The sequence below is a fragment of the Petaurus breviceps genome, unplaced genomic scaffold (assembly GCF_028583685.1).
Source record: "Petaurus breviceps papuanus isolate PSGF00001 unplaced genomic scaffold, PetGlider_PUasm1.0 99, whole genome shotgun sequence".
Lineage (NCBI taxonomy): Eukaryota > Metazoa > Chordata > Mammalia > Diprotodontia > Petauridae > Petaurus > Petaurus breviceps.
In genome coordinates, this window is record NW_027187465.1 from 8,080,372 (window position 1) to 8,098,367 (window position 17,996).

At 44.2% G+C, this 17,996-nt stretch overlaps 2 protein-coding genes across 9 annotated transcripts in view; both read right to left on the reverse strand.

Moving 5' to 3' along the window:
* Positions 1-17,996, reverse strand: part of GRK3 (G protein-coupled receptor kinase 3) — a 462,068-nt gene that overhangs the window by 321,543 nt on the left and 122,529 nt on the right. The gene's annotated exons all lie outside the window — the stretch shown is intronic.
* The window catches only part of KIAA1671 (KIAA1671 ortholog), a 222,620-nt gene continuing 211,034 nt past the window's right edge, over positions 6,411-17,996 (reverse strand). For all 8 annotated transcript variants that reach the window (XM_069081787.1, XM_069081785.1, XM_069081786.1 and 5 more), the window contains 4 exons: positions 17,235-17,359; positions 16,011-16,153; positions 13,850-13,932; positions 6,411-12,124 (listed from right to left, as the gene is read on the reverse strand). In XM_069081787.1, coding sequence (XP_068937888.1) covers positions 13,854-13,932; positions 16,011-16,153; positions 17,235-17,359 — 347 coding nt within the window. In that variant the 3' untranslated portion in view covers positions 6,411-12,124; positions 13,850-13,853. The remainder of the gene's footprint in view (positions 12,125-13,849; positions 13,933-16,010; positions 16,154-17,234; positions 17,360-17,996) is intronic.

Consider the following 17,996-nt stretch of genomic DNA (forward strand, 5'->3'; position numbering starts at 1 on the left):
CAGTTCGTTTGGAACACAGAACTCATTTTCTCAGTCACACAGATAGCATATGTCTGAGGTAGGATTCGATCTCAGGTCTTCCAGCTTCCAAGTCCATCACTCTATGTACTGAGCTGCCTGTGCTACCCAGAACATAGGAATATTATTGATACTGTATAAAGTAACAGGGGCACAAAGGTGTCTCTGGTACATCTGAGAGAGAGAATTTGGATAGAGTAACCCAGGGAAAAGCAGACAGAAAAGGGAAGCCAGGTCTAGGTGGGAGAGAGAGAAAAGTGCAGGAGAAAAGATTTCACTAGACCCGCTCCACCTGATTTAGCTTCCAGCATGCTCCTGATTCAGTGTATAGGACCACAGATTTTGAGTTGGATCTTAGAGGCCAAGTCCAATGCCTTCCTTTTGTAGATGAGGAAATTTATTTTTTAGTTTTTAAAATTTTTTTTGTTTTACTTTTTGGAGGAGGAAGGGAAGGGCAATTGGGGCTAAGTGACTTGCTCAAGGTCACAAAGCTACTAAGTGTTAAGTGTCTGAGGCCAAATTTGAACTCAGGTCCTCCTGACTCCAGGGCCAGTGCTCTATTCACTGTACCATCTAGTCACTCCAATGAGGAAACTGAGGCCCAGAACTGTCAAGACACTTGTCCAAGGTCACACAGCTAGCTAGTATCAGAGGCAGATTTGAACCATGGTCTTCCAGACTCTAACCCCAATACTCTAAAGGACAGTGGATAGAACAAAAACCTTGTTTTCAAGGATCTTAGAATTAGATTGCTGAAAGGGACATACATAATAATTAGAATACAAGACCCAGTGATATTGGTAGGAAAAGAGAGGCCTAGGCAAGGAGGCAGGAGAAATTGTTTAAAGGAGAGATAGTTTCTAAGTTTGGGAAAGGCAGGAAGAATCGGGAACAGCTTCCGTGAGTTGGTCTTCAGCAAGAAGAGATGGGACAAGGTGGTACTGGCTTCTCCATTCAAAAGAACAGGGTAAGTCAAGTCACAGAGAAAGGAGGGGTCAAGATAAGCACTGGCCAGCCTAGCTTGGCTGGAATGGGAATGAGGAGTAAGTATGAGGAGCCTTGAATGTCTTTCCTTGAGCCCCAGATATCTGCCTGCAGCTACCTATGACAGTAATGATACTAACAGCCCACATTCCTATGGCTCTTTGAGGCTTGCAACATAATAATCATGACAGGGCAGCTAGAAGGTTCAGTGGCTAGTCTCTGGGCTCAGGATCAGGAAGACCTAAATTCAAATCCAGTCTCAGATACATACCAGCTGTGTGACCCTGGACAAGACCCTTAACCTCTGTCTGCTTCAGTTTCTTCATCTGTAAAATGGGCTGGAGAAGGAAATGGCCAACCACTCCAATGTCTTTGCCAAGAAAACCTCAAATGGGCTCATGAGGAGTCAAACACGTCTGAAACAACTTAACAACAGAGTGTTTTACAAGTACGTCCCATTTTATCCTCCCAAGGATCCTGGCAGGGGAGAGGGAAGGTAGATTATTATCTCCATTTTACAGATGAGGAAACCGAGAGTGAGAAAGGTTAAGTGATTTGCCCAGGTTTCCCATAGCTAACAAGTCAAAGATAGTCTCCTAAGATCTACACAGCTCCCATTCAAACCTTCTATCCGCTGTGCCATCTAGTGGCTACAGCTTGACTTACACACACTGTCTCATTTGGAGTGTTTACACCTACATTCAGAAGAAGGTCATGGGGGAAGCCACTGGAAGTTGGGAGGGTCCAGGGGAAGTCCAGTTTCTCTAAAGATCAGGGCAGCTAGTACCAGAAGGTAATGAAGCTGGAACTAGGATCTGGGAATATACTAGAGACCTAGCTTTCTCCAGGTAGTCAAGGAGAGCTCAGTTACTGAGAGCAGAAAAAACAAGAAATAAGAACTTCAGACTTGTGGCAGAGCCAGAAGGACCTGGGTACAGGTGCCACTCAGGTAGCTGCAGGCAGATATCTGGGGCTTAAGGAAAGAACCAGAGACTGAGAGAGCTAAAGGGGGCTTTGAGAATTTGAGGGATTTGAAATTGAACAATGTGAAACTGTCTTATCCAGTTCAATTTTTATTCATGTTTTCCCACAAATTTTCTATTTAGGATCCACCTTCCACAACATTCTGGAAGCCTTCCTCTGCTTCCTTTAGTCTCTTGGGCAAACTATTATAGGACCATAGTCTAAGGGGGAGGAACAGCCCTTATCCCAATTAATCACAGAAAGTCCAGACGTTAGATGGATTGAAACTAATGGATTGAATCCATTTATGAAATTTAAACTAGATGTGAATAAGTCCTTAATCAATCTGAAAGGATCACAGTGGCTCTCGTAAAGACAGATGATGCCATACAGGAAATAACTTGGGATTGACAGGAGAAGAACAGGTCATGTCTTTTGGGTGACTCATCAAAACCTAGTTCAGCATCAGCAATTGATTTGGAAGCTAAGGATTCCAGGTTTCTGAGATGAAATGGCTCTTAGATGTAGAAGACAAACGACTCCTCTTTCTTCTCCCCCTTCCAATTGGCTATATTATTGGAAAGCTGACTAACAGGACATAATGCATCCCGCTAGGAGTAGAGAGAAGAAAAAGTAGATGATAACAAAAAGGTCTCCCCTGAAAAGAAAACCGAGTCTCTAGAGATAGGATTGATAAGGTTATAGTGTGGGAACTTTGGAAGGTTAGAAGACCTAAACAGCTTCTGAGCATTGGTAGTAGAGAGGCATGACTGACTGTGATGTGTCTTGTTTATGGAACAGCAAGGAAGTCAGTGTCACTGAACCAAAGTACATGGTGGGGGATTATCAGTTGTCAGAAGGCATACTGAAGGCCACCTAGACACATGGAAGAAAGGTAGCTTTGGGATTCTACAACAGCAGCAATCTTTACAGTCTAGAAGAAAGCTGCTACTAAGGGGACCTTCATAAGTACTCCACAAAGGGAGAAAATGACTTCCATTAGCTAGGAACTATGAGTGATACCTTGGGCAAGTGAGTCTCCTATGCAGATGCTTGACTACTTTTTAAAAAATTATATATTTGGGCCCACTCTTCCCAGGGACCTTGTGTGTGTAAGGAGAAAGTATGACCCTGTTTTAGGAAGGGGAAGGTTGTTTCTGTAAGAACTGTCCTTGTTATACTTACTTAATAAATACCCTTTCTAAAAGCAAATTAAGTTTGGCTGAGAACCAATACTAAGTACACCGGTGGGGGCCCGTGAGCAATAGTGCCAGAAAGTCCGACCACCTTAGGGTTAACCTAAGGAGAGAAGTGGTCAGTCATTCTCTGGAGATACACTCCAACAATCTGGGTTCATGTTAAAGGATTAGGCCTAGCGGGAATGCTAGAATTAGGATCATAGCTCTTAGCTGAAAGGGACCTCCGGGCTATCTGATGAAACTTCTACCTCATCTTACAGGTGAGGAAACTGGCCCAGAGGTGAAGTCGCTTGCTCAGGGGCATACAGTTAGGGTTAGAGGTAGGATGCAAATCAACCTCTAACTTCAGTCAATATGCATTTAAGCATCTGCTGTGTGCCAAGCATTATAGAGCTCTTTCTTTCAGGTCATAATTGATCTTTTGATGATAGAAGTGTTGGAGGAAGGGAATTGTATTTTTCTTGGCTTACAATGAGAAATGCCATTTTAGGAAAAAAAAACCCTCCATTTTGATAGAAATGACCAGACAAACCTAATCCCTATGTTGTTCCTTCCTTGGACAAGAACAACCAAAAGACAGAGTCTGCCTTGTACTGGACCCCCGAGGCAGGACAGCAGGTTAGGAAACCTTTGTCAGCCCTCTCTTGGAACACAACAAACTATACCCTCAATGACTATCTGGTTATCATCCTAGAATCATTACATCTTTTCTGTATGTTCTAAGTGTTGAAGTTTGGGGTTTAGGGGTGCTCAAGACCCCCAAATACCAACACGATTGACATGCCAGGTCCTGCTGAATGAATTCGACTTAAGTCTTCTCTCAAAGTAAAATAAAGTTTATTAAAGATTCGCCATATTGGGTAGACTCTTATGGAGCCTAAGTATTTGTGACACTTGTATTTCCAAGCTGGCCAGAACAATCTGACACAGACTGAGTCTGAGTAAGATTGAATCTGAGTCCCTTCATGGAGGCAAGATGATCTTATATACATACAGAAAGATTATGGGAGGGATCTAGGGGTGATCTAGAGGAGGGCCTTGAGAAGGAGTCTAAGGAGGATCTTGATGGGATTGGGGTCAGACTCCAGGAACCAAGAGAATGAGATTTTGATGGGTTCAAGGGTGGGAAACAGTTGGAGGTAACACACAATGGAGGGCTAGGTTTTAGGATAACAGATTTGGTCATAGATATTTTGGAAGGAGGTAGCTGAAGGCTACCTGGAGATAACAGATCTGGAAGGCTAGGCTAGGTTAAGGGTAACAGAGATTCAGTCATAGTGATAATGGAAGGCTTGTGGCCTCAGGCAAATGCTAGATCCAGTGAGAAGATTCAGAGAGTTCAAGGGGGTTCCCATCAAACTCAAAAACTACACCCTCAATGATTGTCTGGTTATCAGCCCAAAATGATGATGTCTGTTCTGTATGTTCTAAGTACCTGTTGGAAAATGGCTCATATTCAGAAGTCCAATTGCCTTGCAGGCTTCTCTTCTGCCAAGCTCGAGCTTGGAACCATGTATGACTTAAAGCCTTTTACTGACTTGAACTCTAAATCGTAAGCAGTGAGTTTTCCTTCAATCACATTTTGGGTAATGTCTTGCTCATGGTTCCTTATACACATTTTTTTTTTTTTAAGCAATCAGGGTCAAGTAACTTGCTCAAGGTTACACGGCCAGGTGTTTCTGGGTGTGGTGCTGAGTGTCTGAGCCCGGGATTCGATCTCCAGGTCGTCCCAACACTGGAGCCGATGCTCTTACTCGCTGAGCCACCTGGCCGCCCCTAAGCAATTGGGGTTAAGTAACTTGCTCAAGGTTACACGGCCAGGTGTTTCTGGGTGGGTGAGCCCGGGATTCGATCTCCAGGTCTTCTCAACACTGGAGCCGGTGCTCTTACTCGCTGTGCTACCTGGCCGCCCCTCCTTATACACATTTAAGGAGGTGGAAGAAAGGTGTATCCTGCTGGAATGCGGTTCATCCTCTTTCAAGAGAAGAAACATTCCTTCTGAAAGTCAGCTGGGGGCAGGGAGTGGGGAGGGGCACCACGGTCAGATCAGTCTGGGTGACTTCTCACAGAAGAGGGAGAGTAAAATTACCGAATGGTACCAATGCTTCAGAAATGCTGCCATGAAGTCTGGACTTGGAGACAGGAAGATCTGAGTCCAAGTTCTGGCTTCCCCACTTTCTAAATGGGTGACACTAGACTTCTCTCAATGTCCTTTTTTTTTTTTGCTTTTTGGAGGGGGGAAGGCAGGGCAATTGGGGTTAAGTGACTTGTCCAAGGTCACATGGCTAGTTGTGTCCTGTCGAAGGCCGGATTTGAACTCAGGTCCTCCTGACTCCAGGGCCGGAGCTCTATTTACTGAGCCACCTAGCCGCCCCTCAATGTCCTTTTTTATAAAGTAAGAATAACCCTTACCTCATATTACAGGTGATTATGAGAAAAGTGCTCATAAAGGATTATAGAAATGACTCATTTCTACAAGACAGGGGCCAGATTTACAATTTCGTGGGCACAGGGAACTCCCAGATGAGAGACAATGATTATCAATAACCAATGATTTGGGGAGATCCAGAGTACTCCCTTTTTTCTAAAGTCCCTCTAATGAGAATCTTCCTCTCCTCCTACTCCCACAATTTATTGGGGCACTAGGGAGGTGATATGACTTGCCCAGGGTCACTCAACCTGTGTTTGGACTTCGAGGCTGGCTCTCTATCCACCCCTACTAAGCGCAGGAGCCAGGATTCCAAACTAGGTCTTTCTGATTCTACGTCCAAATCTCTTTCTAGTCATTTCAGTTGTGTCTGACCCCCTTTGGGGTTTCCTTTTGCTTTTTGGAGGGGGGAATGCAGGGAAATTGGGGATAAGTGACTTGCCCAAGGTCACACAGCTAGTAAATGGTAAGCCTCTAAGGTCAGTGCTCTATTCACTTCGCCACCTAGCTGCCCCCGATTTGGGGTTTTCTTGTCAAAGATACTGGAGTGGTTTGCCATTTCCTCCTCTGGCTCGTTTGACAGATGAGGAAACTGAGGCAAACAGGGTTCAGTGACCTGCCGAGGGTCACCCAGCTAGTGTCTGAGGCTGGATTTGAACTCAGGTCCTTGTGAATCCAGGCCCAGTGCTCCATACAATGAACTATCTAGCTGCCCTTAGCTTGCTGAGCAGGGATGGGGGATGAGGAATGGCTGTTGTGGAAAACCCCTTTATCTTCTGAGGCTGCTTCTTAACAACAACATACACAGATTCATTAAATACAACTGGTTTCAAAGCTTTATTTTCTATGTTCATAGTTCAAATGCAACATTTTTTTATACATGCAAAGACCCACAGGACGAGGCCATCATTTCTCTAGGTCGTCACCTCTTTATTGCTGGCCTGGATCACATTTTCAAAACAGCTTTTTTCTTTTTTCTATGAATAGGAAATTCTTCTGTGGTAAAATATAAAAGGACTTCTTTACATCCTATACTTTGTAGAGCAAAGGAACTCCTGGAAAAAAAACTGCTAGCATCCCAAAGTAAAGATCCACTCTTTCCATTTGACATTAAAAATATAGGCCTTTGTGCACTGATGCGTTCTCTATAACCTGACTGGGGGTCCTTTGGAGGATGTCTAAAGTGCCCATGAGTTGGATTAGATCTGTTCAGAGTTCACAGAGCTAGCCTGCTTGCCCATAAGGCAACAATGAAAAGCAAGGGTGTTAGGACAATAGAATTGTTTTTCTAGCAGAACTCAATTTCCATCTGCTGTCACTGCCGAAATCTCTGAGGAATGATCACAGCAGAAATATTAGAAAATATAATATATATATATGTATATTTTAAAAACCTGACAAAGCATTCTTGGGAGTCGTATTCATACAAGGACGCGACACCGACGAGAGTGATGTTACTTAGCAAAGAAATGTGGTACAAAATATTTTCTCTAACACAATATATTAATTTGGGGGGCTCCATATTTACAGGTTCTATAAGGCTATCTGGAATGAGATTATTAAAAAAGAATAGATGCTTTGTACAGTCACTCTCCTTTGCTGGGACACAGCTGGCAGGGAGAGCAAAGGCTGCTGAGACTCTTCCCCTCCTCCTTCTTCACCCCCATCTCCCTCCATAGGAAACCGCGTTAAAGCCCATTCCCAGGAATTTGGAGTGTCCATTCCAGAAATGATCTCCCAAGTGCTTTGGGGAATAGGAAAGAGAGGGGAGATGGGAGAGCATCTCTTTGGAGCCCTGGCCTTCTACTTTGAAGAGTTCACATCCTAGAAGTCTCCTCTATTACATTTCCTGAGTATAGCGCTAGAATTTATCCCCACCGGCCTTCCTCTCCTGCTCCACAGTTCAACACCAGAGCCATGCTCAGAAATCAACGTCTTGGGTCCAACGTGGACTGGTTCACTTGTATGGAGTGACTCCTTCCTTAGTAATGGGCATACCCCAACAACCATTTGGCAGGTTCCGGGTTTGCCTGCCCAGGGCACTGGCCCCATTCAGATTTGGGCATCACCTTCTTGGCACAGGACCACTCACCTCATCCATCATCCCACCACAGCCATTGGCTCTCAGCCCAATTAAAGATAGGTGCCCACTGCCTAGGGAAGGTTGGGGTGTGGGTCCCTCCCTGCCATCATGCTGAGAACACCAGAAAGCTATACTTGGTTCCCTCCTGGACCACTCATCTCTAGTCACTCCACAATACCATTCTCCTGACATTATGGTCCAGCCACACACCATGGGGATTTTTAGCTGTGGACTATAAAGAAAAAGGCACATTGAGATACTTTGGGGTGACTTCTTTACCCCCACCTCCCCTCCCATTTACGCTTGGCCAATTTTTAAAGGGATGATCCCCAAATAGTTGAGAGATGGACTTGGTATCTTGCTGCTGTTCCCCCAAATCACACATTGGAAAAAACCAAATAAACAAAGTTTTAAAAAGCCAGCGACCCAAACAATGGGCTTGCCTGCTCTTTGGCTGGGCCACTGGAAGCATTTGGGGTAGAGAGGGTCATTCTATTTGTGTCTACTTTCACTAGGAACTCATTTCCCAAAATCCAAGAGGCAAAGAAGAGACTTGGCCTGAGAGTCCTGGATGAAAACATTTAGGTCAGGACTGAGCCCCATTTTTCCTCCTCTCCCTGGGCCCCACCCAACTGGGGAGTTTCTGGGGTTATCTATTGCACCCTTAAGGATATTTGTAATTATGCACCGGAGAGCCTCTACTAAAAGATTAAAAACATCAATTGATAAGGCAGCCAGTAGCTAGTTTGGAGGGCTGGGGTTTCTTCCAGATAATTTCTTTCTAGGGCTTTTTGGAATCGCTTGCTCAACTGATTACGTTTAGGGACCTCAGGAGTCAAATAGGTTGGCCTCTATCCTCTCTCTCTAATGACGCAACAGAAAGATGAGATTCATGGAGACCACATGAAGGATGAGCGGCACTGCTACAAAACAAACAAACAAACAAACAAACCAGATATCATTGGTTTCTGGGGCTTAGAAACCATCCCAAGTTGATGGCTGTTTCACCAGGCAATTAACAACCTGGGCTCTTGTGCTCAAAATAAAGTCATTCCATGCCTTCTGTTTGGGCAGAATTCCTTGGGCATCCAGAGAGTCCCAAATGGACATTTGCAACCATATTATTGCAGGGTTAGAGATTCCCAATGGGGTTCCCGGGGCCAGAGTCCCAGAGTTTAGATGGCAGACAACTGTAAAGGACAAAGGTCACTTGCTCACTGGGGCCAACAGCTCCCAGTAGTTGGCTGTTGCCAAAAGGTGGAAGAAAGAGTAAAAGAGAAAGCTTGCAGGTGAAAGTGATTTCACATTCTCATTATGGCTTATGGGCTCCTGGAAGAATCACTGAATAGGGAGGTATTGGTCAAGAGGAGAATAGCTAAATTGCCTTTAAAATAACTGAAACCTTTTAAAGCAACCAGGCTTCCAGGCTACATGAAGGTCAAACTTCCAAAGAGGGCCCATGCCTGGAGATAAAACTGGTGGATATTCCTGGGAGTCATGGAGACAGCCCCAGTCTAGCCCCAATGCCCAAGGCCCATTTTGACAGAGAGGTAAGCCAAAGTTAGCTATGTCTTAGCTAAACCCGAAGTGGACTAGTCACCAGGGTGTTGATGAGGGATTTCTAAGCATCCTCATTGCTGCATCAGCAAAGACCAAAAATTCAATAAAACAGAGGGGCACATCTCACAGCCATGAGCAACATTCCCTTTTTAGCCGCATTAGGGAAATGGCTGAAAACCAAAAGTTTTCAAAACGAAGGACTTTCAAGGTTAAAGTCCCAAAGGACAGTTCTGCTGTCATGAATCTGGTGAATTCCAAGAAGGAATTGAAGCTTTTCTTCCTGGCCATGAATCTCATTCTGCAGGCCTATGAGGTTTGGAATGAGGGACATTTCTTACTCCCAACTTAAATACTGTCCAGTGGATGTCATAACACTGACCAAACACACAGGGCCACATCCCAGTGTGGGTTCAGTGCAGCTAAGTGCCCCTTGGTCTCATCCCAGGCTGGAAATGTAAACACAGCAGCTAATGAAGGGAGAGGATTCTCTGAGGAGCTGTGAGAGCCATTTAATGAGACTGTTGACTGGAAAATCCCTCCAGGGTTGACTATTTCCACATTGCTCCATGAGGAAAGATACAAATTAGGACTTAAAATGAACACATAGCTGGAGGGGGGATGTGTGTGTGTGTGTGTGTGTGTGTGTGTGTGTGTGTGTGTGTGTGGATGGTTGGGTGTGTGAGAGAGGACTCCTTCCTAAACAGCCACCTTTCTCTGAATCCACTTACTTCTGAAACACGGGGGCTACCTGTACACAGGTATTATTGAATCCTCAGAATTGGGCTCTCCATGGAGGTCACCTCTAACATGAGCTCCCTTGGGGGACAGTTCCCACTAAATATACACTAACTGGCCAATGGAGCAGTTGGTTGCTGGGCAAACACCAAAGGAAGTGCGGTAAGGGGTGAGAAAAGAACACAGGCCTCCATAAAGTAGGTGCATAATGTAATTGGTTTCAGACACGACTGAATCTGGAGGAAGACAAGTCAACAGCATCTCTTAACGGGGTCTAGCATAGGAGCTGAATGATCTCATCCCACATTCTTGTCCTTGCCTGGAAATCTAGAGTGTCAACGTTTGAAATTCTTCAACTGAAAAGGAGGAAGAGAAGGTTTCACCAAGAAGCCATTGCTGGGAGTTCAATGACCATGAACTCGAGGGGTTGGGAGAAATACAGACTTCCTGGCACCTTTTGTCTTCCTCCCATCAGACAAGGCAGAGACATGTACGTTCAAGTTATCCAAGCAGAGGTCAAGTGTCCTCTCTCATCCTCGGGGTGGGGTCAAAGAATGCATCGTACCCCATCGACAACTCAGAAGACTTCAGCCCCATGATGCTCTGTGGTTGTGCAAGCTGCCAGCATTTGCCTCTTCACGTTTTCTTCTACATGGGGTTGGCACAAAGTTTGTGGCCGCTTATGGCCCACTAAATGGCTGTGTGTCTACGTAGTCCCCATTGGGTAGTTGGGATATTGGGTGTCAGATGGGAGGGGATGCTATTCGGCAAAGCTTACATACCCAAAAGGCAGATGTTTTGGGGGGAACCCAGTATTCCCAGAAATTGTAGAGGAAGGCAGTTCACGGGCACTTTTGCTTTAGAAAGGGAGTGAACAAAGGGAAACTGCAAGCTCTTAGACCAGGCTCTCCAGCCCTCTCTCGGCTCTAATCCTGGGAGAGGGTGAGAATCTCAGGAAGTCCATTCCTATGTACATTTGGGTTTATTTTTTGAAAAGAGCACTTTTTTTAGATGGGGTAGAACAAATGGGGAGGACAGATAAGAAACCAAAAATGCAAGTGACTATGGAATCTGTAGACATACTGACTATGGAGATGGCTCCAAAAAGAGGAGAGAATCCCAGCCAGCCAAGGTTCATCCCACTCATGAACCTGGGGCCCATATAGCCATGATTCTGGTCAGCAGCACAAGCGGCTGCATCTCCTCTGGAGAAGCCTGGAGACCCAACAGAGATCAGTGAACCAGCCAAAATCAGAGCAGAGGGGAAGGAAGAAAAATACATGGGGATTTACAAAGACAATGACCAAAATAATCGGGTGAGAATGACCTGAGGTGTTTGAAGACATGAGATCAACTCCATACATCACACATGCCTTCCTTTTCTTTTCACAGAAAAAGCCCATCTCCATGTCAAATAGGGAAGAGAATCAATGGAATTATTGCTTTGTCCCCCTCCCCCTCCCTCTAAAGATCATTGGAGCGGTTGGTCCAGCACCGCTGACGTGGACACATCCCCGTGGACAGGCTGGACCTCCACTCATCGATGCATTTTACAATCAGGCCTACAAATCACTGAGGGTAAGAAACCAGTGGGAGTATTGATCAAAAACCACTATATTACAGAATCAGCAGTGTACCCTGTGGGCCGTGGGCATGGCAGGAAGCCCGTTGGTCTTTCATGCCCTGTGGAAACTTAATTTTTTTTTTCCAGCAGGGATTACGGCACGGTGAGGAGAAATGGGCACGATCCCTATTCAGATAGGTCCAGAGACCAATGAGACAATGCCAGCCTTCTCATACCCCATCCTGGGCAGATGTGCAAGGGGGGCCTTTGTCTCTGAGGCTGCTGAGGTTATCTGAAGTGGGTGGACATGAAGGATTTCACTTAAAAAAAAAAACAAAAAACAAGAGAACAAGAGGAAACTGCTCCCCAGCCATGAAGGGCAACCTGGGGAGACGTTCAGGAGGACCAGCTCTGGCTTCAAGCTCTTCCCCAGTGACTCTCCGCCCTTCTGGGGCTGGGAATATTAAGCAGCTTTCGTGGCCCATCAGGCACCTAACCACGGAGGCAGGAAGCAGACAGCAGCAGGACTTTTGTCTTCAGGTTTGAACAATTAAGGCTTCTGTTAATGAGACTTCAGCATTCTTGTTTACCTAGGAGGGAAGGGACATGGTGAGCCAGGGGGCAAATCCTGGCCATGGTCTAGTCTAGTCACCTTAAAAACGTGTGTGTGTGTGTGTGTGTGTGTGTGTGTGTGTGCACGTGCACGTGAGCGTATGTACATAATAGGGGCTAGCTGATGGAGAGCTACCAATATTTTAATAGTCCAAGCAAACCAAATGAACAGAATCACATACGTTATGGAAGTAATGGAATCATATCTTGTCCATATATAAAGTGCTTTGCCAATTATATAGTAGATTTTATATATAATAATTCTATATTGTATATATTTTTCTTTAATACATGATAATATATTCTATGGTGATAATGTTTCATAATATATGATACTATATTATTTAATTATAATATATTTATACAATAATAATATAGACTGTATGTTGTTTATTATCCATATATGTATACATACACACACTATACAGCCTATACTACTGTCCTTTACTACCTATGGTGTGTGTATATATAGCATATAAACTACATATAATATACAGTATTATATAATATATAATACTATATAATATATGGATGTGGACACAATTTCAGAGCAGAGAAGCTATCTATCTATCTATATATAAAATACTATAGATGCTGTATATACTATATATAATACATATACTACCGTGTTTCCCCGATAATAAGACCTATCCCGAAAATAAGCCCTCCCCTTACTGTGTAAGATTCCTCTAAAATAAGCCCTCCCCCGAAAAAAAGCCCTATTGAGATTGCTACTGTAGTGAAGGTGATCCCCTGCGCTACACGCTACATTACGGTACCCTCTGTATGCACCGTCCCCACCCCCAGGTGAAACGCACGCCGCGCTCCGAGCTGCATCCAATCAGAGCTGCAGCAGTGAGCGCGTCATCCTGTTCTTCCCCAGTGATTTGCTTGCTGGCGCCACTGAGAGCAGTGCCGCGGAGGAGAGCTGAGGCAGGACAACATAAGCCCTCCCCTGAAAATAAGCCCTCTGGTGTTTTTCTTTCCAAAAAAAAAAAATAATAAGACAGTGTCTTATTATAGGGGAAACACGGTATAGTATGTATTAAATACTGTAGACAATGTATAACAATATAACACTATATTTTATATAATTAAATATCATAGATTTACATTTTATGTAAATATATGATGATATATTAAAAATTACCAAAAACATACTATATATAATAAATTACTTCTATATGATATAATATATACTTTATTATATAATATAGTAATATACATTCTACAGTATATAATCGATACTTATTATATAATAATTATTATATGCTATAGTATGGTATATCATATGCATACTACATAGTATATATAAGTAAGAACATACAGATTCCTCAGTGTTCCCTCTTCCAGGATAAAATGAGCAGTGATCACCAATCCCATTTCTAGAATGCTTAACATTTCTGACAGTACTTTCCTCTAAACAACTCCATAAAGTAGGCAATAAAAATATTATTATCTCCATTTCACAAATAAGGAGACTGAGTCTCAGAAAAAAAAAATCCAGTGACTTGCCCATGGTCACTCAGCTAATAAATGCTTGAGCTGGAATTCTGACCCAGAACTCCCTAGATGCCCAATCCAGCTTTCTTTTCCCCGAATCCTTCAGCCTCTTCTCCATTGAGGCATTTCTCCCAACCTTTCCTCCCACAAGGCTCTGCAGAATGGTTTTGTATTCCCCTGCCCTCGGTGCTGCCATATACCTTTTCAAGCTTGATTCTCATACTGGCTCTGCCGCTTCTTGGATTTCAGGTCTTTCAGCCACTGTGGAGATGTTTCTTCTGACCTAGGACCATAGAACAGTGGAGAGCCATTGTTTTAGACGGCCTCTGCTAGAAGGAACCCCTGAGGCCAACCTCCTCATTTCAAAGATAGGGAAACTGAGGCCCTAAGACTGCCTTTCCCAAGGAAAACACCATCAAATGTGTTTCACATTCATTTTGTTTGAAAACGCATTGAGAATATTTTTAGTTAGAGCTTAGGAGGCTGGGTAAGGGCCCCAACCCAAATGAGAAAGTCAACAGAATCAGGAAAACTACTTGTTTAGGTAAGGGAAGATCAGCCCAAGATAAGAGAGGTTACAGTACTATTGAATTTGGAATTTCACATCTAATCAGTCTAACCCTTTCTTTTTAACAATTAATTAACAACAGCTTAAAAATCCAGTAATAACTAATAGCTAGCATTTATATACCACCCGAGGCTTGTAAAATTCTTTACAACTATTACCATATTTGGTCCATACAACGACCCTGGAAAGGAGGTGCCATTATTATTTTTTTTTTTTGGAGGGGGAAGGCAAGGCAATTGGGGTCAAGTGACTTGCCCAAGGTCACACAGCTAGTAAGTGTGTCAAGTATCTCAGCCAAATTTGAACTCCAGTCCTCTTGACTCCAGGGCCAGTGCTCTATTTACTGTGCCATCTAGCTGCCCATGGAGGTTATTATTGTCCCCATTTTACAGATGGGGAAACAGAGATAGACAGTGACTTGCCCAGGGTCACCACAACTAGTAAATATATGAAGCTGGATTTGAAGTCAGGTTGTTCTGATCCCAGGCCTCGTCCTCTATCTACTATATCATCAAAAATGTTTCCTACTATGTGCTGACACTGTACCAGATACTTGGGTATCGACAAAAATGAAACTGTCTCTGCCCTTGAGGAGATCTCCCTACAGGAGATCTATGATGGGTGTGCAATAAGGAAATACAAAGTTATACCAAGTAATTTCAAGAGGGAGAGAGAACTAATGTCTGGGAGGATCAGGAAAGGTCCCAGAGAGCTGTGCTGAGGAGGACCTGAGTTCAAATCTGGCCTCAGACACGACACTTATTGTGTCCCTGGGCAAGTCACTCAACCTCCATTTGCCTCAGTTTCCTCATCTGTAAAAGGGGATAATGACAGCACCTATTTCATGGGATTGTTGTAACAATGAGTGCAGTTGTGGCACACAGAAAGACCTATGTAAACGTTAGCCAATGCCATTGCCATCATCATTGCAGATTTGCATAAGTGAGAGACTAGTCAGAAATCAATGGCGACAGAAAGGTGAGTGGAGAGAAGGGAGACCTGGGATCGATTTTAGATACCAGGAGAGAACTCCTGGCTGAGTATCTGGATTAAGCTGGGGAAGTTGAGGAGCGGAGAGCAGAGGGGATATTTCTCTCCATTCCTCTTCCCCACAGCGGGCAGACCCAGCTTTCTGGCCTGAGGACACGGGAAGGGTAATGCTGTATCAGATCACCAGCTGCCCACCAAAGTTGTGTGGGGTCCCCCAGAATCAGAAGGGAAATGGGGATCTCAGCTCGGACTCTCATGGCTGCACCCTGCTCTGAAACTCAGTGTCCACATCCATAACATTTTCTATTCATGTATAAAATTATGCCTCCCAGGGCTGCGTCCATCAAACACACATTAACATCAAAGCTGACTAAGCCATCCCCAAGTAGCCCTTTGCTAAGTTCAATGACTACCATGATCTCAAGGGCTGAACATGAAGGATGCTTCCCACTCCTAGAACTGTCCTAGATGGATGCAGGGTGTTGAATGAGACATAGATGTTTTGGGGCATGGTCAATATGGAAATTAGTTTTGCTTGATTATGTATATTTATTAGAAGATTCCAGGTTTGTCTTTGTTTTCCCACATTTTGGAACGACAGAAGTGAGGGGAAGAGAAAATTTAATTTTGCTCACTGAAAAATGTAAAGTTTCAATTACATCAGCCCCTCAAGCCATAGAAAACCTATCTGCCAAAACGACACCTGTGTGTCAGATGAAAGGGTTGGGCTAGATGGCCCATGAGGGCCACTCAGGCTGCCCAGCCAGGATCCTGGGATTCAGTTAGGAAGGATGCTCACTCACCTCTCCTCCTTCTCCATGCTGGAGGGCAACACGCGACTGCCCAGGACTCCAGGCTGGAAGGGGGATTTGGGAGACCTGGACAGCTGGGCCGAAGCCTGGACTTCACCAGAGCTATCTGACTCGTTCCTTTTCCGAAGCTGAGCCTGGAGTAAGAAAACAAAAGACATGAGAGGCTTCTCTCACCATATCAGCTCTTGAACTGGGCCCAGACATTCAGAATTACAATAGAGACACCAGCTTTATTTGGGGAGAATTTTCTGAGCATGGCAAATAGGGAATGAGATGTATGGCGGGGGCGGGAGGGGTGCCAATCTTAATTAGCTGTATGACCCTGGGCAAGTCACTGAACCTCACATGTCTTGGGTTCCTCATCTGTAAAATGGGGATAATAACAGTATGGAGCTCACCAGGTTGTTGTAAGGACAAAATAAGTTCATATCTGTAAAGTGTTTTGCAATCCTTTCAGTGCTAAGTAAATGTTAGCTACTACTACTGATAATAATAAGAAATAAACCTTCAAGCACTATGTAAATACTTGCTACCACTACTACAGATAATTAATAATTATAATAATAACTTTCAAGCACTGTAGCACAGTGAGTAATCATTGATAGTGATTAGAATACACAAAAGACCTGGGAGTTCCTGGTGTGGGAACTTCTCCCCGCAGTGCAGATTACTACCTATCTCTGATTTAGTAAGAAAGGTCTAGAGAGTTCCCTGAGTCCCACAGAGGACACTGGGTCAAAGATCCCTGGAAGGGATGTTAAAGGTCTTTTGGACACCACCAGATCAAAATGTAATTGGGAAATATCTGACAAAATAAATAAACATAAAATGTAACATAGATAATGTTAATGTGTGGTTTTCTAAGTCAATATGTAGTTCCCATTTCTTTTTGAGTTTGACAGCACTGAGTCCAACCACTGATTTTACAAATGAGGAAAGCAAGACCCAAAGAGACTGACACTGGCCTGTGTTTACCCAGTTAATGTCAAGTGTCCGACATGAACTCAAGTCTTCCTGATTCCAAGCCCAGAACTCTCTCCACTAGGCCAGGGTGCCTCTTTTGATGATGACAAAAACAAGAATGCCATCTGGATAGGACAATTCCCCTCCTCTCTTTTCTGAGATGACCCAGGACTCAAGAGATCCTGGCCTGGGCTAGCAACAAGCTGAAAGTGGCAGATCTAACCCACTCATGAGAAAGCCAGGTGGCCATACCTTGAGCACAGAAGGATCGACTCCTGGGAAGACGGGGAGCCGCTGGGGCTGGCTAACCAGAGTCCTCTCCGACCTGGATGGCTTTTCCTCTTCATCCGACTCCTCCTTCTTGACTGACTTCTCTTCTGTTGGCGAAGACAAAGCAAAGAAGTTACTGCCAGTCACCAAATCAAGCAATAAGATGACTCCCGAGGCCAAAGCTTGGGTGGACTCCTGGGAATAGGCTGTGACGGAGAAGATACAGCCCCTATGGAGAGGAAAGGAGTCAGAAGCCCTATTCCACCACCTGTTAGCTGGGTGATGTGGACAAGACACCTCCCTCTGAGAGTCAATTTCTTCATCCATCCAAGACAGAGAATCCCTGCCCTGCCCTGCCTGAGGTGTTCAGATAACAACCAAGATGGTGTCCATTTTAATAACAGCTACAATTTACATAGCACTTACCATATGTACTAGGTTCTGTGCCAAGTACTCTATAATTATTATCTCATTTGGTCTTCACAACAACCCTAAAAAGTGTTACTATTTCCCTGTTTTGTTATTGTTCAGTCATTTTTAAATTGTGTCCAATTTTTTGTGACCCCATTTGGGATTTTCTTGGCAGAGATCCTGGAGGCGTTTGCCATTTCCTTCTCCAGCTCATTTTACAGATGAGGAAAATGAGGCAAACAGGGGGAGGTGACTTGCCCACATAGCCAGTAAGTATCTGCAGTTAGATTTGAACTCAGGTCTTCCTGACTCCAGGTCCGCCATCAGCTGCCC